The sequence below is a fragment of the Capronia coronata genome (genome assembly GCF_000585585.1).
Source record: "Capronia coronata CBS 617.96 chromosome Unknown acBCG-supercont1.6, whole genome shotgun sequence".
In the NCBI taxonomy this organism is placed as follows: Eukaryota; Fungi; Ascomycota; class Eurotiomycetes; order Chaetothyriales; family Herpotrichiellaceae; genus Capronia; species Capronia coronata.
Window position 1 is genome coordinate 566,221 of NW_006912898.1, and position 26,283 is coordinate 592,503.

At 52.7% G+C, this 26,283-nt stretch overlaps 8 protein-coding genes across 8 annotated transcripts; 5 read left to right on the forward strand and 3 right to left on the reverse strand.

Annotated features, from left to right (window-relative positions):
- Nucleotides 1-2,470: 2,470 nt before the first annotated feature.
- On the forward strand, nucleotides 2,471-4,075 carry A1O1_06876 (uncharacterized protein; the record flags this gene model as incomplete). The annotated part of the gene is made up of 1 exon (XM_007727753.1): nucleotides 2,471-4,075. The coding sequence occupies one exon, from the start codon at nucleotides 2,471-2,473 to the stop codon at nucleotides 4,073-4,075; it is 1,605 nt and encodes a 534-aa protein (XP_007725943.1).
- Nucleotides 4,076-5,336: 1,261 nt separating this feature from the next.
- On the reverse strand, nucleotides 5,337-7,234 carry A1O1_06877 (uncharacterized protein; the record flags this gene model as incomplete). The annotated part of the gene is made up of 5 exons (XM_007727754.1): nucleotides 5,337-5,686; nucleotides 5,871-6,643; nucleotides 6,695-6,878; nucleotides 6,930-7,065; nucleotides 7,169-7,234. 5 exons carry the CDS (start codon nucleotides 7,232-7,234, stop codon nucleotides 5,337-5,339), a joined length of 1,509 nt encoding a protein of 502 aa, XP_007725944.1.
- Nucleotides 7,235-7,987: 753 nt separating this feature from the next.
- On the forward strand, nucleotides 7,988-11,845 carry A1O1_06878 (uncharacterized protein; the record flags this gene model as incomplete). The annotated part of the gene is made up of 2 exons (XM_007727755.1): nucleotides 7,988-8,348; nucleotides 8,400-11,845. The coding sequence occupies 2 exons, from the start codon at nucleotides 7,988-7,990 to the stop codon at nucleotides 11,843-11,845; spliced, it is 3,807 nt and encodes a 1,268-aa protein (XP_007725945.1).
- A 767-nt stretch (nucleotides 11,846-12,612) lies between these two features.
- On the reverse strand, nucleotides 12,613-13,855 carry A1O1_06879 (2,3-bisphosphoglycerate-dependent phosphoglycerate mutase; the record flags this gene model as incomplete). Its single annotated transcript, XM_007727756.1, has 2 exons — nucleotides 12,613-13,324; nucleotides 13,677-13,855. The coding sequence occupies 2 exons, from the start codon at nucleotides 13,853-13,855 to the stop codon at nucleotides 12,613-12,615; spliced, it is 891 nt and encodes a 296-aa protein (XP_007725946.1).
- A 1,300-nt stretch (nucleotides 13,856-15,155) lies between these two features.
- A1O1_06880 (uncharacterized protein) lies at nucleotides 15,156-18,491 on the reverse strand (the record flags this gene model as incomplete). Its single annotated transcript, XM_007727757.1, has 1 exon — nucleotides 15,156-18,491. The coding sequence occupies one exon, from the start codon at nucleotides 18,489-18,491 to the stop codon at nucleotides 15,156-15,158; it is 3,336 nt and encodes a 1,111-aa protein (XP_007725947.1).
- Nucleotides 18,492-20,534: 2,043 nt separating this feature from the next.
- On the forward strand, nucleotides 20,535-21,530 carry A1O1_06881 (uncharacterized protein; the record flags this gene model as incomplete). Its single annotated transcript, XM_007727758.1, has 2 exons — nucleotides 20,535-21,438; nucleotides 21,487-21,530. 2 exons carry the CDS (start codon nucleotides 20,535-20,537, stop codon nucleotides 21,528-21,530), a joined length of 948 nt encoding a protein of 315 aa, XP_007725948.1.
- A 585-nt stretch (nucleotides 21,531-22,115) lies between these two features.
- On the forward strand, nucleotides 22,116-23,270 carry A1O1_06882 (uncharacterized protein; the record flags this gene model as incomplete). Its single annotated transcript, XM_007727759.1, has 1 exon — nucleotides 22,116-23,270. One exon carries the CDS (start codon nucleotides 22,116-22,118, stop codon nucleotides 23,268-23,270), a length of 1,155 nt encoding a protein of 384 aa, XP_007725949.1.
- A 1,449-nt stretch (nucleotides 23,271-24,719) lies between these two features.
- Nucleotides 24,720-25,960, forward strand: A1O1_06883 (uncharacterized protein; the record flags this gene model as incomplete). The annotated part of the gene is made up of 2 exons (XM_007727760.1): nucleotides 24,720-25,495; nucleotides 25,567-25,960. The coding sequence occupies 2 exons, from the start codon at nucleotides 24,720-24,722 to the stop codon at nucleotides 25,958-25,960; spliced, it is 1,170 nt and encodes a 389-aa protein (XP_007725950.1).
- Nucleotides 25,961-26,283: the final 323 nt, after the last annotated feature.

Below are 26,283 nucleotides of genomic sequence, written 5' to 3' on the forward strand. Positions count from 1 at the left end.
CAGGGGAAACGCTCATGACAAACAATTACATACGGAGTGGACACTGGAATGTACAAACGAGATAGGCTCTGCGCAAGAGACTCGTTGTCGCCAGAATAGGGCTAGGTAGTAGGTACCTGTAGGGAGGCTTGTGGGTAAAGATGAGCAGGCAATCTCCCCCTTGTCCCCCTTGGTGCCTACAGAGAAAAATCGATCTTCCATGGCTGGCTGCCACGAGCTTCAGCGATGGCCACGCAGACTTGACTTCGCGAGAGACCCAGAAACCGGGAACCGCCAGTTAAGATGAACCCGCTGTCAGTTTTGGTCGCTTGTAAGCAAATATGCCCGTTGTGGTGCCACAGGCGCCGAAACGAGCGATAGGCGACGGACTCAACAGACTCCATATGGCCAATGTTCATATTGTGGAGGAGCAAGAGTTCGTCCGACGTTTGGCACAAACAGCTGTGTCCCACCGTCTCTACCTTTAGGACTTACTTCTGTACTCTGTATTTACTCAACTGATCGTAGAGCCCATGAGGGAAGAATGAGGCTCAAGTTGTGCCCTCGTGCCCCCTGAAGTTGACACCCAATACACCGACACAACACGCACCTATTCAGCCTAGATCCAATTTGATACCGAGGAAAAGATTATAGCTTTTGAGGACGGTCCAGTCAATCGACGAGTGTTGGGACGATGGTGTGGATGGAGGTCATGCAACCCAGGCCTGGACTCTGTACAATAGGGACAAAGAGGACCTGGAAGGAAGTGTGCTTCCTTCGGTGGCGTTTCCATGGCTGTTGTCCCTCAGCTGTAGATACCAAGTACCCTAGGTAATTAGGCTACTTCCAGGCTGCCCTATGCATATTGGAGCGGCCGATTGCATGTTCAAGTATGCAGAAGATTGTTGTTCTTGCTGAGGAAGCTGTTCTGCTGTCATCTGTGACAAGGATAGCTCAATAATGGCAGCACGTTCAATACCAAAAGTGCTTAACAAAGAGTGAAAGGGCCCGAGCAGTTGGGGTTGGTGGTGGAGGCGCCGCAAACCCCTGCACGCCAGTTAAACATGCGGCCTGGGGACCAATGGCTCGCCCCCAGAAATGCGCCTAACGACCCGAGGAGGTGCCTAAGGAGCCTAAGAACTCCCCCTGCAGCACCCTGAGGCTCAAGTGCCAATCATGACAGTGCAGTAGGAGGTTCCAGAGGCAAGTGGCTTGCCAGTGTGGTTCGAACTTCACGCGTCTCTCGCCCACTCACTTCTCATTAATGCGGGGTGTCTGACGGATCGTATTGCCTCAGTACTGCTCGTCGCTGCACCTATTTGTTACCGTCAGACACCCCCCTAAAATGCCTCGCTGACCCCCATTCCCGTCACATTTGATTCCTCTCGTATCCAATTCTGCTTCTCTTCCACCCAATTCGTCGTCTTCTCTCTCCCTCTCATCCACCATCCGCTTCATTCGATCAATCGTCCTTCGTCCTTCTATCCATCCATCCTCCCCCATCCATCGTTACCTGGCGAGCTGGGTCCGAGTCCCTTCATTCTCCATCACTTCGTTTGTGCTGTCACTACTGTCAACTCCTACCTTGTAACTCCTCTTCGACTACTACTCTCCCCTCTACTACTCACTTCCTCCCTCTCATATACACACCATCACTCTGCCACCATTGTTGTCTCGTTCCCTTCAACGTCGATACTGGCATCGACATCGACATCGAACCATCTATCTCGCAGCTCTCGCTCATCTTCCTTCACTCGCCGTTTCCGCCCTAATCGCCTCCCTGCTCGGCCCAGACGGATCCTATACAGAACCGGCCTCGATTCTTCCTAATCACTGGCCTGCAAAAACCACTTCCCTTCGACTATTGCCAGGTCCTTGCTCTCATCGCACTCTCTCATCGCACTCATACACCTGAAACTGCAAAAACCTAATTGTCCATAAATTCTACCGCTCAAAAGTCACCAACTCGATCATTGCCGTGCAATCATCTCTACCGCCGCAAAACGCAGCCACATTCATTACTGTCGAAACTGCGCAGCTTGAATATATCTACAACAAAATCCATACCGCATCATACATTTCCATCGTCTGACATTCGGCATTGTCGCCAAATCTCTTCTTCTGCTTCCTGCCACAGCTGGCTGACTTTTGGTAAGTCTGGTGACCGTCCTCTGCAGGTATCAGGTTCATAGGCTGACTTCTGTGAGCAGGAAGCACATCTTATTCACAGCACCTGCAAGCCTCCTACCTTTATTTCCTAGTACCTCGCACTCACTGTCGTACGATACTTTCTCGGACCGTCACAAACCGCAATAATCTCCTAATCGTTGAGCAAATTACTTGCACACTCCTTTGCAATTCACCTCGACGCGTCGACAATTCACGGATACTTTGTTTTCTGAACTCAATCAACTTCTGTGGTCGGGGCTTTTGCATTCATACAATTCTAGCCATTACCAGCTTGCATACTACACGTCTATTTTAGAATACAATGAGCATCGACGCTGGCGGTGTTGCTCAAATGACTTACCAGTCTCCCTTCAATAACTCGATTGGCGTCTCTGGTCCAGGATTTGCGTCTCGTGGAAAAGGATCTCATATCAAACGTCTCAGCGTTGCCCCTCCTCCAAAGATCTCAACCATCGACGAAACTGAGCAAGCAACCGTCAACTCGACTCCTCGTACCAGTCGTGGTCACCTTTTGGCTGGCCTTCGGACCGCCCCCAAGTCGGCCACGGTCGCTCCTGCCCACAACACGTCGGGTCTGGAAAGCAGCAGGTACGCTTCGCCGCAATATGGGAGCCGGATCCCACAGACCGCCACTGGCACGCACTTTCCAGGCAACCGGAACTCGTTCAGGAACAGCTGGCACCCGGGTTACTCACTTCCCGAGCAAGTCCTTGCCCCTCCCGCTCTTGATCTTGTCGACGGAGCAGACACCATGGACCAGAACCTGTACGACGAATTGGTAGCGACCAACAATTATCTTGCCCAACAGCAACGAGCTCTTCAGCAACAACTTTTGAGCGTCACTGCTGCAGCTCAGCAACTGGGCGGCCTCAATCTGAACGCGGGGATCATGAACCATGCTGGACAGCAGTTCCAATCTCCTGTCGGATCTCCCATGAGCTTGTACACCCAGCAGTTCCAACAGGGCTTGCAGCCCGTCGTTCAGCCAGTTCCAGGTAGTCCGGGAGTGTTTGCAGTCTACAACCCCATGACCGGTCAATCCAACTTAGTCGTCGACAATTCGCTTCAGCAGCGACAGGAAGTGTCCCCCATGGGTCGTACCCATTCTATCTCGCCTCCCCCTGCCACCACTGGCTATCAGCGCCAATTCAATGAGACTTCCTATTCGTTGACAGAGAGTCGCTCGAAGACCCCTCCTAAGTCGACACCATCCCCGCAGCAAGACGTCGAACCCTTACCACCTCCATCTGCCAACGCTTTCCGACGAGGTCACCGCAAGAACATGTCTTCCGTCAATGTCAAGACCACGGGCGAATGGACAAAGGCACCAGGGTTGAGGCCGGCAGGCTTCCCACAGACCCCTGCCACAGGTAGCTTCGGTCCCGGACAAGGCAGAGTGGGAGAGCATCCGATCAGACAACCACGTGGACCACCATTGCTGCAAGAACTTCAGGAAAAGCCTACTGCCAAGCATGAAGGGAGCAAGAACTTCGCCACTCGTCAACGCCGCCGAGCCGTTCATGACTTGGTTCGTGCTGGCCGTGAACGCCGCAGTGATGGGCGTCAATCTGGCTCTGGCGCTGGAACGCCAGGCAGCGAGAACGAGTTCAACTTCTCCGTCTCATCCGACAACGATTCCGTGCTTGCTGGCAGCACTAGCCTGTCCAGCAAGCCTAGCCTTGGTAGTCTTCGAGCTGCTGCAAATGGTGCCATCGGTTCGGAAATCAAGGAAAAGTCTAGGGAGCGAACCTCGGTTGACAGTGTCGAAGCGATCAGTGCTAGAAGCTTGAGCAGCGACGAGGGCAATCCGGTTGGAGGATCATTTGTTGAAGTTGAGCCCAAAAGACGCAACACTCCGCGCCTCGTCCTTAGCAACGCTGAGAAGCGCAAGAGCTTCATTCTGTGAAGAGGATCGCAGGACAACAAAGGGCAGTGCCCGTTACACATCATATGGAGTTCTCTTGGTAGACTCAGCCACTCTTTTCGTCACGATTTGATGAAACGCCCTCAGATTGATTGACACGATTTTACTGTGCTCAATTCAATTCACGAAAGAAAAAAAACACCCTGGTTGAAACCACCGGGTATTATCTTTAATGGATGAGTCCATGCATTACTTGGCTTATTTTGTTCTTTGTTATTCTTACTTCTGGCTCTTGTGACTAGACTCCGCTCTCTACAAGGATGGCTCTGGAGACTTGGTGGATGACTATGCAGGAATGCTCAGCGTGGACCGGCATTAGTCACTCTCTTCGGTGATTTTTTTTGGCACCAAGTTCAATCACAGCAGCGGATTTGGAGGGGGTGATGGCCAATCATGACAATGGGGATTCTTCCCATGATAGCTGCGGTGGAAGAGCTGAAGCTTGACGGGGAAGCATTCATGGTCGTTGCCGAGGCTGGAAGGACGGTTCTGGAATGAATCGGTTGTAGTGGTTGGTAGTTTCTAGCACAATTGACACGTTGAGCACTGATGCTTTGCTTTGCTTGCTCGGTTACTTTGCTTGGGAAGAAGACGAAATGAAGAGTTTGGTTTGATGGGGACTTGTAACTCTGCGAGTCTGCGAGCCAAGGAGTGAAGAGAACATGAAAGGAATTCGACATAGTGCTGAGGTAGACAGGCCTGGCCTGTTTCAATCTTCTCGTGTACGGCCTCAAGTAATAGGAGTAGCTTTACCACATCTTAGGATGTTTGTTTTACATCCCATCCAGCGGAATGTGGGCAGTAGTGCCAGCTTCGCACTGGTAATGTAATTCAGCTCATCATCTCAGCCTGGCCTTGGATGGGATGGACAATGACGACAAGGAAACAGCTCGCTGTGACCATGCTTCGATATCCCTTGTCTCGTGTGTTCCATACCTTCTCACGCCTCTCCGCCCATCCGAGTCTGCCCTTTTTTGAATCCATCGAGTACCACGTCCAGCTTGTCCTGAGGGGCACAGGCAGGTAAGAGGCGGCTTCAGGCTCAGGCTCAGGCTCATCTTCTGACACTGCTGCGCTCCAGTCTCCTGCACCACACCAGAACTCTTCACACATCAGGGACTTCAAAAACATACCCTGCAGGGTTAAGGTACAGGAAAGACAGCTTCCTCTAAACTCCGAGAGCGCCGCAGGCAGACAATTGAAAGCCCAGCCGTTTCCACACAATGCAAGATAGATCATCAGCTTAGCTGTTCAGATACCGGGCCACAGCACCTCTCAGCCGCCTGCCGCCTTCGCCAGCGACGTTGATCAGATTCTCCAAGTCGTCGCCGGCAGTCAGACCGAGGCGACGGACGAAGTCCTTGGCGACCGTCTCGATGTCGCCGTAATCGCCACCCTCCAGGCCGGTCAGATCGTCTTCGGGTCGGCCGAAGTATGCGTTGGACGAGATGCTCGTGGCGCCCTCGAAGCCTTGGAGACGGTTCTTGGCTTCTGCTTGGGCGGATGGGTCGAAGGCGTTGCGGCCGAAGAACTCGTCCGACGAGATGCCTTTTTGAGTGCCGAACTTTTGGCGCGCATATTGTTCGGCATCGTCTATCTCGACAACGGATATTAGTATTGCATATGAATATGAAAAGAGGCAGCGTGGGGTGAGGATGACCAAGGGCAGGTCGCACTCATGCGGCATGAAGCCAGCACAAAGTACAAGTGTTTATGATGGTGATATATGGGAGGTGGGACGGGGTAGGAATAGGGGGTGGAGTGATGCTGTTCTTACCATCCACTGGAGCCTTGCTCGCTCCGACACTGCCAAATCCCAATTTTCTGGGCGCAGGGGCGGTCGATGCAGCAGCCTTGTTTGCGCCAACTTGTCCAAACCCTAATCGGCCCACACCCATACCCAGTCGTTCGATCTCGCTTGGACTTCGTGCATGTGCTGGGTTACTAGAAGCAGGTCCGGGCTTGGACGTGGCGGTTGGGGCAGAGGCTTCGACTGTGGTTGCTCCGAAACCGATGGGCTTGTTCTTGGACAGTTGCTCGGCCTTTTCTGCATCCGGGTCGTAGCCTAGCTTTTCTATCCTCTCTGCCTCGGCTTTGGCGGCCTTTTCGGCGGCTTCGAAATCAATCTCTTCGCCTGTCACCTTCTTCGCACCAAGTTTCTGTGTCTTCTTCGCACCTAATACGTTGGTGCGTTTGGCGCCGACACCGCCCGCGGAAGGTCCCTTGCGGATGGCGGATGAAGACGTCGTCCGGATGGCTGCTGGAGCAGGCAGGGCGTGCTCTGCATCGGCCGCAGCAGAGGCGAGCGGAGAAGGAGACTTGGGGCGCGCTGCGGAGCCATTGGTGGCGTTACCGGCGGTGAGGAAAGGAGATGCGGTACGTGACGCTACTGGAGGCGTGCCGCTGCGTGACGGTGGGTTGCTAGGTCGTTTGATGGTCGGCTTGTCCCAAGAAGAGAAGAAGTCGTCGGCTGGTTCGCCTGCTGGTGTTGACGCGCCGTCAGCAGGAGTGGTTGAGGATTCATCCGTAATGACGACTTCGTTTGGATATCTGCGACAGTATGAGATTTCCTGTATCTGACTAGGGGGACATTGGGCATACTCTTCTGCGTCTCTTGCTGCCCTGCGCTTGAGTTCCTCTTTGTATTTGTTCGCAGCGTTGGAAGTGTATTTGACTTTGGCGTCTTTACTGGCAAGAGCTGCACTTCCACCGTTGGACTGGAAGAATTTCGTGGCCGACTCGTTGCCTCCGACCTTCATGGTCCGTAACTGGCTCCATTGCCACACTGTAGGTTGTCAATGCACGTCCTCCTCGTCATGTCTCGAAACTACCATACCATCCAGGTTGGTTGATCGCACAAAGGAGATATGGACACCCAGATTCCTATGGTTGGAGGAGCAGTCGAGACAGAGGTAGACTCCGAAGGGTACGGATGACCATGTTGGGTTCTTCTGACCACAGTCGAAGCATACCTGCAGACAAAATGTCAGTTATATCGAGGGCTTTATGGATTGTGTATGCGCGAGGTGGCCTCCTTGGTGGGCCACCCACGCGCAAGGGGATTGATTGATCTACCTTGTTGGCAGGCTTCGACTTGAGTTTCTCGAAGATCTTCTGCGACTGAGCCTTTGTGGCGGTCATGTTGACAGAGCTGGGGGTGGGACACGATATGTAAGGTACCTGGGTGCAGGTGGGAAAGGAGATGTTACAAGTTGTTTTACTTGACACGGAGCATGCGCCCAACAGTGCGAGTTGCGTGAGCGGGCGACTGTCATCGAGTCTCGTTCTGGAGCCTATCAACAGATGATAAAGCAGCGAGAGACACGGATAGGCAAAACAGCCTTGGGAGGTTAAAGGCGGCGTGATGGACTATAATGCGATCAAAGACATCGACATCGACGACATCTCATCTGTTTGTTCGACAACAGTCCGTCCCGTCATGGTCCTACATGCCTCACAATGCCAGAAAATGATATTGTGGACGATGCTCTGCAGCTGCTGCGACGATTTGACTGTGCTCACTCATTTGTAGAGCTGTTCAACTCCAGCATGATACCCAATCCCTACCAGTAACCAGCGGCCGCCCCAGGAGCAACACAGTCGTTGTGCAAACAGTACAGACAGACAAAGCTGAGTTCTGCCAGCTCGGGTGCCATTAACTTTCTCTATGTTTCCTTTCACTTCACTCAAGTTTGATGCACTACTCGCTGTAACACAACGACGCGATGTCCTGCAATGACTACCATTCAGGCGTGTTTCCCGAGAAGATATTAGACGCCTTGCTGCTCTTGTCTTTGGCTACTTAAAGATCTTCTGAAGCTCAAGTGACGGACTGTCATTCATACTTTCACACCTCCTTCTCCCACTAACAATAGCCATCTTTGAACGCGTACGATGCCAACCCTCAAGGATCTGGTTTGCCAGGTCCTGTGGGCTGATACAGCTTCTCCTTTCCCCGAACATGGAACTCAGTACGGGGACGGCGTGGTTGAGACGTACATTGCCATTCCTAGTCATCCTCAAGCCTTCAACATTCGACTTAGTTCACGGAAGTTCATCTACGAAGGGTTGGCAATGGTTGTCTTCATCGACGGAGAGTATCAATGCAACCGAAACCGAGTCAACTTACAACCTCCCAGGAAAGACATATCCAAGAGCAGAAGCGTCGTTGAATTTGTTGTGAGACAGAAAGAGAAGCCCATGGGAGATGGAACATACATGGGCCGAGAGTGGCGCTTCGACGACTACAACCTTGGTTTGTTCATGTGGGTGTGAAATGACCAGACAGCTAACGTTTCTCATCCAGTGCCTAAGATGCCCCAAGGTATTGACGACACCCACTTTCGTGAGCTTGGAACAATCGAAGTCCTGGTCTTACGCTGCCGGATGTCGGACGTCGAAGAGGATATGTCGACATCTTCTTCTGCCGAGGACAGTGATATTTTTGGTTCAAGAGTTGACAGCGATGGACAAAGCACATGCCAATCACGCACAACCTCCCAGGGTGAAGCCGAACGTGCAAAAGACGACACACCAGAAAATGAAGCAGATAGTCTACTGGCCGGCATGACGGGTCTCTTTGACGGTCCCGGCGATGAATATCCGCCAATGTATGACAATTTCCAAGGTGATGCGCCTCCGAACCGTTATCCTCCCTGGGCATGGCATTCTCAGGGGGGTCAATCAGCGCCATATAGCCCGCATGAGGCGACCTCATATGCGCAGAACTACCGTCCAGATCCTTTCTATCAACACCCTGGTGGACCCTCTCACACATATCGACCGACTTCAAGCACACCTTCCTATGAGCATCATGCCTACCGCCCTCCAAGACCAGAGAGACGCGTGCACTTTGATCTTGGTGATGGCAGAGGTCCTCAGCAACATCACCGCATGACATCCGACATGAGGTACGATGATCGAAACCGATACTATGTTCCAGGTGCTTGGAGAGAAGAACATGACTACAACCGGCCAGTACCTGACCCGACTTACCGCGAGAGAAGTAATCACAGAGGGACGCACTCTTACGCTGACTATCCACCTTCACCGCGAGATCGTCATTACATGTATGATGCCGAGGAGAAGGCATACAGTCACTATCCTGATGTTAATCTGCATGACAGCTATCCGCCGCGTACTCCATCTGCCAGCTCATACATGCAACATGGGAACTCTGGTCATCCTTTTCCTCCATATCAGGCACACCTTCAGCCCACAGGAATACCGATGCCTGGTCCGACACCATTATCATTTCCTGTTCGACCGTCCGCTCCCCCGCACTCTTTCCCAGCGGCGCCGTGGACTGCAATGAATCCACAACCAGTCCCAGTAGTCTGGCCCCTTCCACTTGCAGGTCCCGCTCAACCACCAATACCGGGTACGGTTCCTGTATACCCGCCGCCGAATAATGCACCACTCTTCCACGCTTCAGCACCCAATCCTGCCGCCACCACGGGTGTCCCACCGGTCTCAACCTTCGCCAGCTCTGGACCCGGTCCAGCAGTTAGTCAAGCCGATGCAGACACAGCTTGGATGTCTGGAGCTCAGCAGACACCGGCCGTTATCGACACCGAGAAAGAAGGGAACCAATCCACCACAAACACCGATGTCAAGGATGCCGAAGATCCCCCAAGAGACGCAGCCGGTCAGAATTCTACATATCCCAGTTGGAATGATAATAAACAGCCGGACAATGCCAGCAACGATTCGAAAGGTAGTGCAGATAACAACAGTCCGGGCAATGATCAGGCCAACAATGAGGGCCACGGCTGGGACCAGAGTGACCAGAACGCTAAGGGTTGGGGTGACGACGAACAAAAAGCAGACAGTGGCAACAAGCACTCAAATGGAGGCTGGGACAATTATTCAAAGGACAAATCGAATGGCAACAACAAGTCCAGTTCAAATGCAACCAAGCGTGCTCTCTACGGGCCATACGGCGCTTATTTCACCACAAAGGCTGCCGCAGAGACCGCAGTCTCGCCGGATGCTGAGGAAGAGCCCAGATATGATGTGCCTCGAGCCATTGCTGAGAACATGGGCACTTCCAAACAGGTCCAGCCTGGACCAGGATACATATACAACAAAAAGAGATGTGTTCCGGAATACGTCGACAGCCTCGCAGAGCCATATGCCAGGTTTGTGTTCAAATATCGTACCAAAGAGCAGATCAAGAAGGAGATCGGAATCGAAGTCGGACTTGACCCAACACCGAACGAGGACGCCAATACACTGGAGAGCTTGGACAAGGCTGAATTGATCGAAATGGTGCTGAGAGCAAAAGGCGCCTTGGGAGGGAAGATACCCAGCCCACCAGCCAAAATCACGACACCTGCATCGACGCATTCTAACGAACAGATCCCCGTTTCCGCACCGGATGTCGGCTTCCTCAGTTACAAGTTGCCAGCAGCCCGAAAGGTTTCCGATAATCCTGGGCTTGGGATCCAGTCTCGACTGGCAACCAGCCCTGGCAGCAGAAATGGCAGCCGCCGCGGCAGCGCCACGAATGAACAACAAAATGCAAGTTGGGCAGACAATGGGCCGGCCAACTGGCAGGACGAAGGCAACAACAACCAGCAGAGCAGCAATAATGAGGCTCCAGGCGGCGGGTGGGATCAGAACAATAACGAAGCCAACAATACCCGTGGTGGCTGGGATGGACAACAGGAGAGAAGTGACGCGACATCTCCCGAGCAAAAGCAAGACACTCCCAGACAGTCCTGGGACAGTAGCGGCGGTCGGTCAGCCGCTCAAGACGAACATGGAGCGAGGCCCGCTGAAGATGCATGGAAGAAGGTCAGCTTTCACGCATCCGGTGTCGTGCAACCAGCAACAACCTATTCACTTTCACAAGAGGGTACTGCAGCCAGGACAAGTGGATCGACAAGTACTTTCGTACCTTTGTCGACACCGGACTATTCGTTCGTGCCGCAAACCCCAGCCTATGCGCCAGCACGGCAAACAACCCCTTCCATACGAGGCAACACACCTGTAGCGACACCCCCTTGGATGCAAGCCAACCATGCATTCCCGATCAACCCGTCTCCACCAGTCAATGCTGCAATGGCGGCAATGCCATACATGCCAAGATATCCGACCATGGCAGCAAACCCAGCATATGGAGCACACACACCGGTCCCAATATACCCGTGGCCGCAAGCAACTCCCCCGACGCAAGCATACTCTACGATGCGCCACACGGTTGCACCGACAATGTCGTGGACGCACGCAAATACCACCCGCCCAGGATATGTGTCAATGCCGGTGAACCCAGGATATCCGACAACAAGAGCATACCCAACAAGACCACCAAATACGATATCCCCTCCCGCACCACCAAATGTAACATACCCAGCCTACCCAGCCTACCCATGGTCCACACCGCCAAATCCAGTGACCGCAACAATGCCAGAAACAGCAATGCCACCAGGAGTTGCAGCCGCAGCAGATCCCTGGGCACAACAACAACCAGCAGCAGGCAGTGCTTCAGTCCAACCTCCTTCTTCCCCACCTTTGGTCGTGACATCCCCACACCCAATCTACTCCCCAGGCACTGCAGCCCTGGTGGCCGAAAATCCAATGTACGAAGAAATGTTCCTGAAGAATCGGCCTGTAGGCTTCGATCCCGGTCCGCGACCGCCTACTCCGCCGAAGAATCCGGCGCGGGAGTGGGAACATGGACGGGAAGAGGACAAGAACTTTGAGCCTATCGGTCCTGGTTGGTCGAGTGGACTGCCTTACGAGTGGTGAAGGTTAGAAGGTTAGACAGTGAACATGCAGCATGGAGCATGGATCACGAATCACGGATCACGGATCACGGATCACGGGCGAGATTCATATGGCGAGGGTTATTCGCTGGGCTGGAGCTGGAGCGATACGGGGACCAACAAGTCAACGAACGTGAGATGGCAATAGATCTTCGGGACAAGGAGCCTTTGTGAAATCAAGCGTAGACAGGGCAAGCACACCAACAAGACACAGCAAACACGAAATGGTGAAGCAACAGGCTTGTCGGCGAGGGAGGGGTGCGCAGGTCGCAGACAGCGGCTGGTCTATGAAGCGAACGGTGATCACTACTGTTCCACTGGCGAGTTCGGAGAGTATCCCAAGTCTCTCCGAGAGAGCAGGAAAAGAAGAAGTTAGAAATCTTTCGAGCCGTGACTCTTTTCTTCTGAGACCAGAATGAAATAAGATGTACTTGATTCTCTCTATTTCCCTTTTCTCGCATCTCGGTCTGGTCTCGACGCGAGCAAGCAGACGCACATGAAAAGGGCGGCACATCCTGTCACTCAGCTTGACCAGGGACATGGCCAGAAGCAAGAACCAGAAACCACTTGCGAACAGACAGACCAGACAGCCAGTTCATCCAACAAGCCACTATATCGCACTTCCTGGCTTATTCCAACAAGGCTGAATGCAGACTCGACAAGACCTCGAGATAGCCCCGTTTTTCTCTTTCTGTTTCTCTTTCTGCAGTTGTTTCTCTTTCTCTTTCTCTTTTCATTCTCATTCTGTCTCTAATTCTGCAGTTGTTTCTCCTTCTCCTTCTCCTTCTCCTTTTCCTTCTCCTTTTCCTCCTCCTTTTCCTTCTCCTTTTCCTCCTCCTTTTCCTTCTCTTCCCTCTCAGCCCTTTCAATCTCCGCCTTCTCCTCGCCGACAACAAAGCCACCACCCAACAAAATAGCCGGCTCGTGGATATTATGGTGCTCGTAACTCAAGGTCCCCACGCCTCCAGCTTCCATGATCAACGACGTCTGCGTCAGCGACTGCCCGACCCAGCGAATGGCAAACGCGCGCAGGATATGACCATGGCCGACGACCAAGACGTCGCCCGCGAGGCCCGAGTCCTTAGGTTTCCCGATGACGGGGGCGTGGTAGCGGTCTCTGATTTCCGCAATCAGGCTGTCCACGCGCCGGATGATGTCCTCGGGCGACTCGCCGCCAGGACAGCCGTCTCGCCATATATCCCAGGGCGGGAGACCCTGCTTCTTGCGCATCTCGCGGATCTCGGCGCTCGTGATGCCTTCGTAGTCGCCGTAGTCCCATTCGGCGATGCGGTCGTCGATCGTGACGTGCGCGTCGGTCTTGTAGCGCGGCGGACTGGATTCAAGAAGATGCTTGGAACTGGAGGAGGTGTCGGTCGTGCTGGATTCCCAGGGATAGGGGTGGTGGCAGCCGAGGTTGAGTAGTTCGAGCGTTCGTTGCGCTCGGCGGCGCGGGGAGACGTAGCTGTGAGAGAGAAGGAAATTGTCAGTGATTGAGATCTTGAACGAAGCGAATAGAGTAGCAATGAGGGAGGGGGTTGGTTTGCAATCCAAGTTGGTCAGGGTAGGGAGGTAGACCAGGGAGCCTCAAGTTCCATCTATGTCTCTCGCTTCTTTTTCGAGACTTTGTCATGAGCAAGGTAGTGTATCGCATGGCTTGTCCTGTATCTCTCCCTCAACTTTCTTCCAGTTGTTTCTCCCACCTCCCTCTGTTTCTCCTCCGTCCCTCCCTCCCACTTTATATTTCTTGTTTCGTGTTTTGCTTTCGGCTTCGTGTGTAGGGTGGGAAATCAAGGAACAATCATTCTCAAACTTACATATGCACCAACTGCCTAGGTACGATCAATCTATCATCGCCGACCAACGCCCTCCCCGTGGCGCGGACTCGTTTCTCGCCGTTTTTCGTCAAGGGAATATCCGTCGTGCCTGTGTGTTTACCCGAAAGGGACCATTCGGTTTCGCCGTGGCGGACGATGAAACAGCGCGGTGTGGTCATCGTCTGATTTATCTTCGCTTCTCTTCTCTTCCTGATCTAGTCTTCTCACCCTGTCGAATTAAAGGGTCTGTGGCTCAATCACGCTTTGGGCCCTCGCGTGATCTGATCGTTCCCTGCAGCCTGTGCTTGTGCTGCCCTGCCCGGTGATGGTCTGTATTCTGCCGTCTCTTCCTTTGTTTTCCTTGCTTGTGGGCTACTTCTGTCTCCCGGCTTGGAGTGAGCAGTCGGAGGTAGAGCACTGCCCTAGGGATAGTCGCAAGCTGAAGGGTCCGGCGCAGTCTCCGGGCGGAAGTGGATGTGGAAGTGGATGTGGAAGAGAGACGCTCTCAGGACGATTGACTGACGTGCGGTGTTACAGTTTACTGGTGGGGACCTGGACGACATGCAGCAGACGAGAAGAGAAGAGAAGAGAAGGGTGAACCTTTGTAGATAGAGCAGGAATTGGTCGCTCGTAAGAAAAAGATGAGTGAGATATTAACCGTTACGTTATGTTATGGTATCCGTAGGTACTCAGCTGGCTGTAGGAGACAGTATAGTCTGTAGTCATCATGACCATGTTGACGCATGCATCATTTTCCGCAATCGTTGCTAAAATTGAGCAGCTACGTAACTAACCGTAGATACCGAACGACCCACGAATTGAGGATAGGGAGGATGTTGCGATGATGAAATGGAGGGGCTACAAGGCCCGGAAGATCCGCCAGATCAAGGGGCGGTGGAGAGCCCAGAAGGCCTCGGGAGCGAGATACAGCGAGAGGTCAACTCTTAGAGCAGGTTCCCTTAGGTAGGTAGTGTTCAAGGGGATAAAGAGGAGCTCTCATGGGCCAACACCCAATAATAGTGATGAAATGCCTCTACAGAGTACTATCGTATATATACGTATACCACAGATACGGGTCAACTGGCTGAGTCATCAGCTGTGATCAGGAGTATAGAGTCACAGGAGTAGTCTTGCTTTCCATGTCAACAACAGCGATCCTCAACAACACTCAGCTGTTCATGACAAGTACACCCTCGCTACTAGGACTGAAGTGCCAACAGAAAACGGAGAGCCTGATGCAGGACGGACAAGAGACTCTCTCACAACGCCAATATCATGCAATCTACTTACCTGCTCTACTGTACAAGTGGTGGCCTCGAAACCCCTGTTCACCTAGCTATCTATCAGACATCGTCGACCCGACACATAAAGCAATGGTCAGGATGATGCCCATCTTCTGTATAACAGACCTGAGATCGAGGCCCCTTGCCGGCTCTGTCACTCCCTGTTTCCCAACTCCTTTCCTATCCCCAGACTCAATCATTCTTGGATCACCATCGGAATCATCCCAGTCTCCAGGGACTCGTTCCCCGACAAAGTCAACCCTTCCATGTCTTCCACCGCCACAACAATCTCGGCCCGTTCAACCTTCTTCTGCCTTCTGTCCAACTTAGGTTTCCTCGCCCATCCAATCAAGACTTTCCATCCCGATCCCTTTTCTCTACCTTCTTCAATCACTTCATCCACGCCTTCCAACCATCTATCCCGCTCTCGGCCGCACTCGGCGCGAACCTTGATCAACCACTCTTCCCACATCCGAGCTCCAAGAAGACCAGTCAAGTCAGCCACATCTTGGGTGCTGCCGACCGGACCCTGCACAGCCTCCACGTCCAGGTACTGCTTCACGATCTGACTGATGGTCGACACTTCACTGATCGGCCGGGGAGCAGGAACAAACGGTGTGGCCCCCTGCCGCCACGACTGCCACCCGCCCGTATATCCATGCACATGCTCCTCCGTTTCCTCACGGGGCCGGCGTCCCATGGGCAAAAAGACCCATGCTCTCTTGATCCCCACGAATCCTTGATTCTTCAGGCGCCGGAGCCAACTACGGCCTGCTTCTCTCTCGTAGCCTCGCCGATTGAGTTCAAAGCCGAACTCCACCGACATCGATTCCCCTCTGGGCCCGGGATGTGCGATGGTCGAGTCCATGATCATGTAATCAATGTAGCCGCCCGGTTTCAGGACCCGCATGCATTCTCGCAGAGCCAGGTCCCATTCGTCAATCTCCGGGACACTCGGCACCGGATTATGCTTGAGCAGAGCATGCAGACTGCGTGCTGAGATGACATCAAAATGCCCGCTACGGAACGGCAACTGCCACAGGTGTGGCACCGACACTGTGCGATGGTTCGCAGGCGCTTCAGGCTTCATGGATCCTACCGGTCGTTGTGACTGTGACTGATCCTTGGTGATGACCGTGTAGATCTTGACGTTCGGCCACTCGAGAGCGGCATTCCAAGCCCATGAGGCCGAAGATGTGCCCCCAAAATCCAAGATGCGTAGGCGTTTGCTCCCAACACAGTCAGGATCGTCCAACGGCATTGTAGCTTTTCTCTGGAGTCGGTCACAAGCGGCTGCTGAAGCAAGGAGACGTCCACGGTACACCGCTCTGAGTGCATCGATCTGCCAGTTTGACGGCTCGATAGATGCTAGGGCAAGTTGTTCGCGTTCGACTGCTCGGTAGGCAATCTGTTCGGCTGTGCGCTCAAACACACCGGTGGCACGCGGATTCTGACTGAACGGCCCGGCATACTTGGGCCGCACAGGCTCAACCAGGATGTGTTGGCCCAAGAGATTGGTGACATGCTTCTCCGGCATAGCCACTCGGGCCGCTTGGATAGCTTCCAGCCGTGAGCCCGCTTGAATGAACGCATCGCGGCGCTTGCGGTTGCTGACTAGGTATTGGAACGCCGTGAGGAACACCGGTTCCTTCGCCTCCGCCTCACTGCAAGGACTCTCCATGTCAGGTTCGTCGATAAGTGCTGTAGTGTCCACTTTGGTCATGTCAGTCCCGGCAGCTTCGCGTACAACACCAACAAACCCAGGGTCACTCAACCCGGTATGCTCTAGATCAGACTGACCAGAATCTTGGTGTGCCGGTTTAGGGACAGTCACCATAGCCTCCTCAACTGATACTCTAGGCTCGACGTGAGCACCAAGATTCGGATCGAAGCCGAGAATCGCTGACAAGTATCCAGTCTGTGCTGCGAGCCAGGAGCCTGTGCGATCCAGATTCTGACCTGCGCTCGCTTTGAGCTCCACTTGATACTTATCATCGTATTCGAAATTGACCTGCACCGTCTCAGTAGGAACCCCGGCGTCGGTGCCAGAGCCATAGAGGTCGTCATCTTCCGAAGGTGGAGGTTTCCCTTCGTTCCCATCGGCGACTGGTGCTGGAGCCAGACCAAAAGTAGCTTGTCGTGCTGTTGGAGGTCCTTCGGTCATATTGGTGTCCTCGACTGTCAGAACAGTCTCGACCATCTTGGCCGAACTCGAATCGGGACTGTCCCAAGGTCGGTTGTAGAACTTTTCCGCTGTAGCAGTATTCGGAGCACTGGCATCCCTGGACTTGCTGATGCACCAGGTATGCCGTGCACCGTTCCGCAACGACGAAAAGAATCCTCCTGGAGATGGAATGCTCAACTGCGAAAAGCTGTAGTCGGAGATAGGCGTCTGGCCATCCGCGCTGCGAGGTCTACTTGCAGGCTGGGGATCGGTGAGTTCTCGCATTTCTTCCTTTCCGCCAGAGCGCTTGGAGGGACGTGAGCCGCCAGAGGTGAACGAGATTTCATCGGGACTTCGCTGGCGTGCAATGCGCTGGAGCGTCCGCAAAGCATCAGGAGGGAGCCTGACTCCTTGGTCGGAGCCATTCGACAGTAGCGTCGGCTCCTCGAACTTCTTGATCTCATCCATGGTGGGCATCAATGGCGATCGGTCTTGAGGCGTAGCACCGGGCACTTGTGGGAAATTGACCACCATTTCCATCCACACAGGCGAGAGGATATTCAAGGATGCGTTCGCAGAATGCGCCTCTGCAGGTGAGAGTATTATACTGTGGTCGTCATCCAGCGCAATCTCGAGATGTTGCGTGTGAGGATTTGATGGTGGAGGTCCACCCCAGCTCTCGCCTTGCCTGATTTCCAGCTGCTTGATTTCTGGGGTGACCGGAGCACTAATTCCCAGATGATCCGGTGGCTCGGAGGTCGTACTGTTGCTGTCTCCCAGCGATGGTGGTGCACTACCGTCTGGAACACACCTTGGAAGCGCAGAGAGTGCTCCAGGAGACAGGCGGATCTTCGTAGCTGGAGACATGCCCAAGGGAATTTCCTTGACGGGGCTGACATCCACGGATCCCCATGAATCCCTGGGGATGAGAAGAGCAGGGTACCGGTTTCGGGTGGATTTACTGCTGGTATAGCTGCTTCTGCTCGACTCCGAAGCAAAGCTAGTTGGGTCGCTGGAGAGGGATCCATCGTCGCTGAAGACGGTTCCGGCATCACTGCCGTAGGAGGATCCAACTGAGTTCCGTTGGTGACCTTCTCCAGCACTACTGGGAGGGGAGGGTGCGCACGAGGAGACTGGTGAGTCTGCAAAAGTGGTTGTTGCAAGAGAACTCTTGCGAAGCTGGACGGTGTAAAGCTGTGGATTCCATACTGCAGGACGGCCTTTGACGGTTGAATCACTACCATCTCCCTCACTGTCGCTCTTCACGCCCTGACTTCCATCTTCCTTTTCCTCGGGAATAGTGTTAAGCTGCCACCCCCGGCCCAGCCGAGAAGGAGCTGCGTAAGTGGTGGATGGCAAGAGGCTCATGCTTGCGAGGACCAGCCTTCACAAGAGGGTGCACGCGTGTCGTCGGTCAGATTAATCGACACTGTTATCAGTTGCTCATCGGTCACCGGCCTTCCAGAGGCGTAGTATTCTCAGTCGGTATCAACAGGTATTAGTAGTCGTAGGCGGTGCCGGTCAACGGTCACGCGCAGAGTAAGGCACAAAAGAGAAGAGTAAACGAGGGAAAGGCTGACGGCGACCAGCAGCTTCAGCGACGACGAGGTTCAGAGTGAGGAGAAGATGGCGAATGCAGTAGCAGGAGTGGTAAGATCTCATGAGTGTGAGACAACAGGTCGACCTGATGGAAGCCCGGAAGCGCCGTAAGAACAATATTTGGCGCTGATCAAGACATGAGGGGGGGATATTGAGCGGCAACGCCAATGTCACACACATCTTGTGCCTCACCGTTCGGAAGAGATACATGTTGGTTCCTCCTCGATTGGACGGAGAGGCCGGGGTCATGGGCTGGATTTCAAGAACGGGACAACCGAGACTCGGGGGATGTAGCTTGAGCCAATGTCATACAATCGGGAGCTGTAGCCCAGCGAGACGCTGAGAAAGATAGACTGGAGCATGGATGATGGATTCGATAGTGCTGAGACGTGTTGGCAGCTGGTAGGATCAAGATGCAGGATGGTTGGTAGAGAGAGATGCGAGGGAGCAAGGAGGGAGCGCAGGATGGATGGTGGTTGGATGGTGGTGATGGTCTTGCCGCATGCCGGGCGCTTACACCCAGCACTACTCATGACCCTTCTTTTATTTATGGCACAATGCGGGCCAATCGTGGTAGATTTGACGATAGAGAATGCCTTTGAGAAGTCTCGTTCAAGTTGGCATTGAAGCCATCGAGTCTGTCAGTGCGGTGTCCTGTACTCTGGGATGGTGGTGCACATGAACAAGATGCCTGCGGTATTCTGGATTGTAGCCTGCGTTGACTGGATGAGTAAGCTGAGCCTCCCCCACCATCCACTGTGCCACTACAGCCACGAGGCTGAAGAACTTGACACCAGCCACATCTCAGTATCAACGGCGCAGGCAGACAGACACCCCGACAACCCGTTATCTCGACAACCGATATTGCAACCGTCCAAATGCATTCGACCACTGCCATGGCACTGCATGCTTTGTGACTTGCAAATCGAATTGTGGTTTGTCCCTAGGCGCAGCGTGCCATCGGATCCGGCATCCAGAACCTAGAAGAAGTATCATTCCAACTGCTCTCTTCACGCGGTCATAATCCACCTATCTCCCTCGGCGTTCAACCCATCATCAGCGTTACAGTTTCATCAGCTCAAAATCGCTTTCTCGCTTCTTTGATATGCTTGCAACGGGAGGCCGTCGAATGGTGCGTCATGCCGGCTCCCAGTCTTGTATAGCGCGTCTGCCCATCGGATCCGCTTCTTCTGGGTCTACTCTCTTCCCGTCGCTTGGAGAACTGCCGCACAACCGAAGTCTTCTTTAGATTCAACCCTCATCCCGCTATGAGACGGTGATTTCATCCGCTGTGGAAGTCAGCTTTTACACGTGCGACTTACAGTTCTCCTTCCTATTGAGGTCCGCCAGCCTGTTTAGGCAGCTGGATGTATCATGTCAGAGCTAAACAGTGATGGATCATCGACGATGGCCGCCAAGGCACGGCAGCGCGATTTAGGTCAGTGAGGAGATGAAGAGCGCCTTGAGCCGTCCAGGCGATCAGCGTGCACGAATGTGTCCACCGTGATTTACTACGACAAGTGATATATTTTTCAACGGGGTGCTTTGTTCTTATCAGCCCTTCACAGACCTTCCTAATTGGGGGATATCCATATCGATCGGCCACTATGCCTCAGTCTGTACAGCATGCCTATCTCCGTTGCTCGCAACTCGATAGAAATTTGGAGACAACTATAAGAATAAGAATGAAAACCTGTTCGAGGTCTTCTCATTTACTCTATCATTGTCAATTCGAGACTGGCAAGTCGTGTTCTTCACTAGAACTTCTCTTCCTCTTGCCCCTTTTTATCTCAGCCTTGTCAGATTTCTGATATGGTTCCCGCAAGGCTGCAGAGCAGTGCTCTGCTTTACGCTCTCCTGTTCCTCGTCTCAGTGTGTTTGGCAAGCCCATCGCAATTGAAAGAACGTCAAGCATACGCGTTGATTGGCGATGGATTCGAAAAAGCCACAAGCACCCTCGGAAACTATTACAACTACTGGCGCAAGTTGCCCAATGGCACTTTCGACTTGACTCGTAGCGACCGATCACCAGTCACTTCACCCAAGCTTCTGCCGATGATGGGCAGCAGGCCATCGATCATCATCGAACCTAACCGGACTGCTTTGGTCATTATCGACATGCAAAACTTTTTCCTGCATCCGGATTTGTCTCCGAGTGCAAAGACCGGTCGAGCGGCTGTGCCGCCGACGGTCAATATGATCAATGGATTTCGCAAACACGGAATGAAAGTGCTTTGGGTCAACTGGGGCTTGACGGAGTATGATCTACTTACCATTCCACCAGCTTTCAAGTCTCAGTTCAGTAGCGGGTCTGATCTGGCAAACGACACCTTCGGCAGCGATATGGGCACTCTGCAGGAGAATGGTTCGTCAATCGCTGTCGGCCGGCTTTTGATGAGAGGTTCCTGGAATGCAGAGCCATATGGGATCCTAGGCACCATGAAAGACGAAGGCTTGGAAGCAGGCACGGATCTGTGGTTCAACAAGAATCGCCTGTCAGGACTATGGGGACCGCAGACTCCGCTTGGACTGTGGCTGCAGGAGAACCAAGTGTCCACACTTTTCCTCGGGGGCGTGAATGCCGATCAATGTGTCTGGTCTACGTTGATTGACGCTTATTTCAAGGGCTACGACGTGGTATATGTCGACGATATCAGTGCGACTACTAGCCCGGACTATACACTCAATATGACGCGATACAATGCCGATAGCGATGGTTAGTCAACTCTCAGTTGAAAGGAGGACCAGCTAACCAGTGTTCCAGGATTCGTGGGCAATACCACGGCTATATTGAAGGCACTGGGTTAAACGGCTACTGAAAAGATGACTCCAACACTTACCGATGCTACAGAGTAACGTGGCCCTTGACACAGATGTGAAGGGCTGGCGGTTTCACACTCCTTGGGGCGATTACATGAAAAGAATGCCGTGATGTGCGATTGATTCTGTTGTTGGTGGTCTTTGTGCAAAAGTTTCCAAGGAGCCGTGTGTAAGAGTTCCAAGAGAGACCGCGGCAGTAGAACGTCCTTGTCAAATATATCCGTCTTCTCAGGCGAATGCTGTTCGTTGTACGGTTGCTCCTGCTTGGTCGGCCACGAGCCACCAGCGCTCACAGTTCTTCTTTCCTCAATGATTGTGATAACAGCACGGCTTCTTGCTCTCGGACAAAAGATACTGGGCAGGAATTCTATGACATTTCATTGAGACTCAATTGGATTCTGTACAATCCCTGAAAATTCGGTTTGGGCCATTGGCTATCATTACCCTCGTCATTCTTCCCTACCGCCTTCGTTGTTCCAGCTGTGGCCCCAACAGCCTCTAACAAAACACAACATGTTTACCCTTCTTTGGACATCCTACTCCTGGAACCATGCGAAAAGCGCCTTGGCCATCATGGCCATAGTGCTTCTGCTATATACCATCTTGGACGCAGAGGCAAGGCGATCGTGGATGGTTGTCAGCTCAAGCTTCAGGACAAGACCAACAAACCCTTTCACGACAGAAGAGCTCGAGACACCCATCGACATTACAGATTGGGGTGAGATGGGCAGTCAGGTCAAGCTGCTGTCACAATGGGCACACATGCTCATGAAGCACCCGTTCGCAGACAAACCCGCTTTCCACAGCGTCTTGCTGTCGCGGTTTCCGTTTCTCGCAGGTAGCAATGAATCCATATACACACCTTGGCCTTTACCGATGATTGAAAACTCGACTTTGCAAACTGGCATCGTCACATGTGTTGGATCCAGGAACTTCCGCATGGCAGGTCATCTCATCACCAGTCTACGTCGAGTACACCATTCCCGGATACCGATCGAAATCGCCTATGCAGGAGATGAGGACTTGGATCCCGACAAGCGGGCTTTCCTACAGACTCTGGATCCAGGAACATCATTCATCGACCTCCTCGACGCCTTCCCCAGCGCACGCCATGACCTGGTCAATAGCGGTTGGGCTATGAAGCCCTTTGCTCTTCTGGCGTCCTCACACCAACAAGCCATTCTCGTTGACGCAGACGCCGTTTTCCTCACGAGCCCCGACTCCATCTTCGAGACAAACACTGGTCTCGTACGCACTGGAACCCTCTTCTTCCATGATCGCGCTGCTGGAGGCGGAAATGGCCAACGTCGGCTATGGCTAAGACAACAGATACGAGCTGCGGGCATTCCGCCTTCCTCTCGTCTTGTTGTGGATTCACTGTTCTACAGGGGTTCCGCGTGGTATGAAGCAGACAGTGGCGTCGTCGCCCTTGACAAGTCCCGCCCATCTGTTCTTCTCGGGCTGCTGTTTGCCACGTGGATGAATACCAAGAACGTCCGGGACGAAGTGACCTACCACGTTTTCCACGGGGACAAGGAGACATTCTGGATCGCCATGGAACTCAGTAGAGTTGAGTACTTCTTCCAGCCATGGTACGCAGGAGCCATGGGAACCATCACAGAAGAAGAAGAAAAGCCATCTTCTGAATTGGATTTCGATGCAGACAGAGTGGAGATCTGTGGAACGCACATGCTACATTTGGACCACTCGGGCAAAACACCATTCTAGATCAATGGTGGAGTCTACGAGGACAAGAAACACGTTGGCGACGGCTACGCCAAAATGACGCATTACTGGGTTGGAGACACTTTCGACATTCGCTTGACTCAACCGGTGCACCAGTGGTACTGGCGTGCCGGCTCTGTGTCATGTCTGAAAGAAACTGGTGTCAAAGCGATTCCAGATGACATCAAGCAGAACATTGAGAGGATCAAAATAGAAGCTAGAGAGGTTGATGACATGGACGCGATATGATTTACGAGTGGTTTGGTCCGAGTATTCTTAGTACGAGCAATTGACATTTTACATGTGCAGGTGTGTATGTATTTCAACAGCAGATCCTCGAATGGTTAGCCGTGACGATGTATTCCGCCGTCTCTTATAGCTATTATGTGTCAGTTGCTGAAGGAAACTGTTCATATACAATGTCGTCGTTGATACTTGACCTCGACGTTACACACGGGGTGGTCGTCATCTCTGCTAGAGCAGGTGTTTTGTTCTGTCGGTCGGGCCCCACCCTCGATCTTTACCCCTTTTCAGCACAGCCTTGCCACTAACTTGAATCCTTAGTAATTACCGTAGTCGGTCCAAACACCATTTCCATTCTACCAGTATTTGTCGATTTCCACTCGTTACATATGATAATAGGATATATAAGCCCAAGGCCTTTGGCGGGACATTCTCCAGACAGACTTGCTGCCTGCTGGGGTGCATCCACGTGGGCAATTTGACATCCTGAGTCCCAGTCCCAATCCCAGTACCAGTCCCACTGCAGATACAATACACTGCTTGCCGCCAATTAATAAATGGACAATAAATGTATCCCTGTAAGCATATGCTAGGTCTGGTTCAGCTGAAGATCATCGCCACCTTGGCCTTGGCCTTTTGACTTTTGTCTTTATTTTCCCCATTAGGACGCTCTATTGCCTTTCAATAAACTCAATACATTCATGACAGTTCGCGACTTTGGGTAAATACCTACAGGTACACGATGAAGTATAACTTTATATTTGCAGAGATTGTCGAAGCAACCAAATGACTCACTAAGGAAAAGCTTTAGGAGCACCATCAAAGTCTCAAATCAGGTAGGAGAGGAAGAGGACATACACTTCCTGCCAACCAAGCCAAACCAACCTGCTTACCTTAGAATTCCCTTGGTTGCTATCTCCCCAGGCTTCATCCTTCACTGGCACAAACCTTGTCAACAAGATACGTGTGACTCAACGGTTAAGTTTCGACCCAACCCAGAGATCAACGATACACCTCACCATATAAATACCAGGACTCTGCCCTTTTGAAATCCAGAGTCCAATATCTTTCACTCATCTTGAAGCGTCTCCATCTCCATCGACCTTTCTCCCACTCAAGTCGGCCTTCATCTTTAGATACGTACCTCGAAGCTCTACTCATCCGAATTCGAAAACATCAGGACTCTTCTTCACAACTCATTCGACCATCATGGCAGACGTCACAGAAGTCTCAGTCTCCCAGATACAATCCGAACCCCCAGCAAGCGGAACAGAGAAGTCAGCCATAGAAACTCTCAACGACCAAATACGCCAATTTCTCAAGCCAGCAGATGGCAATGGCAATCGACTGCCTCCCATGACATTTGCCAACGATCCCGAGCGGCCCAAGAAAGGAGAGCCAATCCAATTATCTCCAGTCGACTACACTGTGGCCGAACTCCAACAGCGACTCGACTATGCCGCCAAATTGGTGACCCGAAAGGTCTCCCCGGCCACATGGGCGTTTGCAATCAAGTATAGAGCTGCCGCCCAAGCTGCTATCGCGGCTGAGATAGATGAAGAACCGGCACTGTCACCGGAGGAGCGATCATCACCAAAGGAACAGGTTCAAACGTATGACGCAATACTCGAGTATCCCCGAAGCCTGTACTATATCCCGACAGAGGGGATGAAGTTGCTGCTTGACAGTGCCAGACAATTGCAGAAGATGCAGTTGTTCGCCACATACCGAGACTATCTACCACTATCTTGCAAAGCGGTAGCTAGAGCTGTCAAGGAAAATGAAGACCTCAATCCCTACCACAAGTCACCGTTCTCCGAATGGTGGATGGAGCTCCAGAAGAACATTAGAAAGGAGCGAGATGCGGAAACGCAGAAGCCAGATCAAAAACCTCCGGTCCCCAGGGCCAGCATAGTACGGGCGGTCAAAAACTGCGCTACAACCCTGAAGATTGATGAGGAGCAACTGTTCCGTACTGTCGAGCAGTATACAGACTCGGAGCGGAATCCGACGGCGACCATGTTCCATAATGAGATGGAGCGCAACCTTCAAGCAGGCTTTACGGCAAGTTGGCCAATATTCTACACCGAGACCTGTGTACCGTCGAAAGCTTGAATGCCGACGGAAACGACAGGTCTCTTTTGTATATCCGAGCCACCATCAAGCGCCTCGTCGAGCACTGCTTTACATACGACACCGACGAAGAACACGAGCCTGACACGTGGACGCTCACTGACGTGGGCAGGAAACAGAAGAGGCGCAAGGATAAGCAGCAGTCCGAAGACCCAGACCGCGCGGCCGCAGATGTCCAGTTCCAAGATTTGATCAAGACCGAGGCTGCAGACGAAGTCGAGAGTCGCCAGAAGTGGGAGAAAATGCTAAATGCAATGCGACGACTCTCTGCCATGAGAAAGGCAATTGCAGAGAGGCAAGAATCGACAAGGACTTGAAGGCTCAGTATGAGGCTCTTATGGATGTTCCGGAAATCAGACGATTCATGAGCAACATGGATGCTTGTTATACTTTCCCATCAGCGATGTTGGACCTCAAACCGAGGAAGCTTTCTGAACGGCCGAAAGAAGTAGAGGAAGAAGAAGAAGGAGGAGGAGGAGGAGGAAAGAGGAAATAGCAACTTTAGTATTGGAGTGCTCCCCCCAGCTATACCTCCAGATGCTTTTTGAAGAGGAAGACAACCAGAGTATGAACTGTTACTCATCGACACGGCGTCTGCCTGCCCTGCATGCGCCAAGCCATCACCTCTGGATTTGATAGA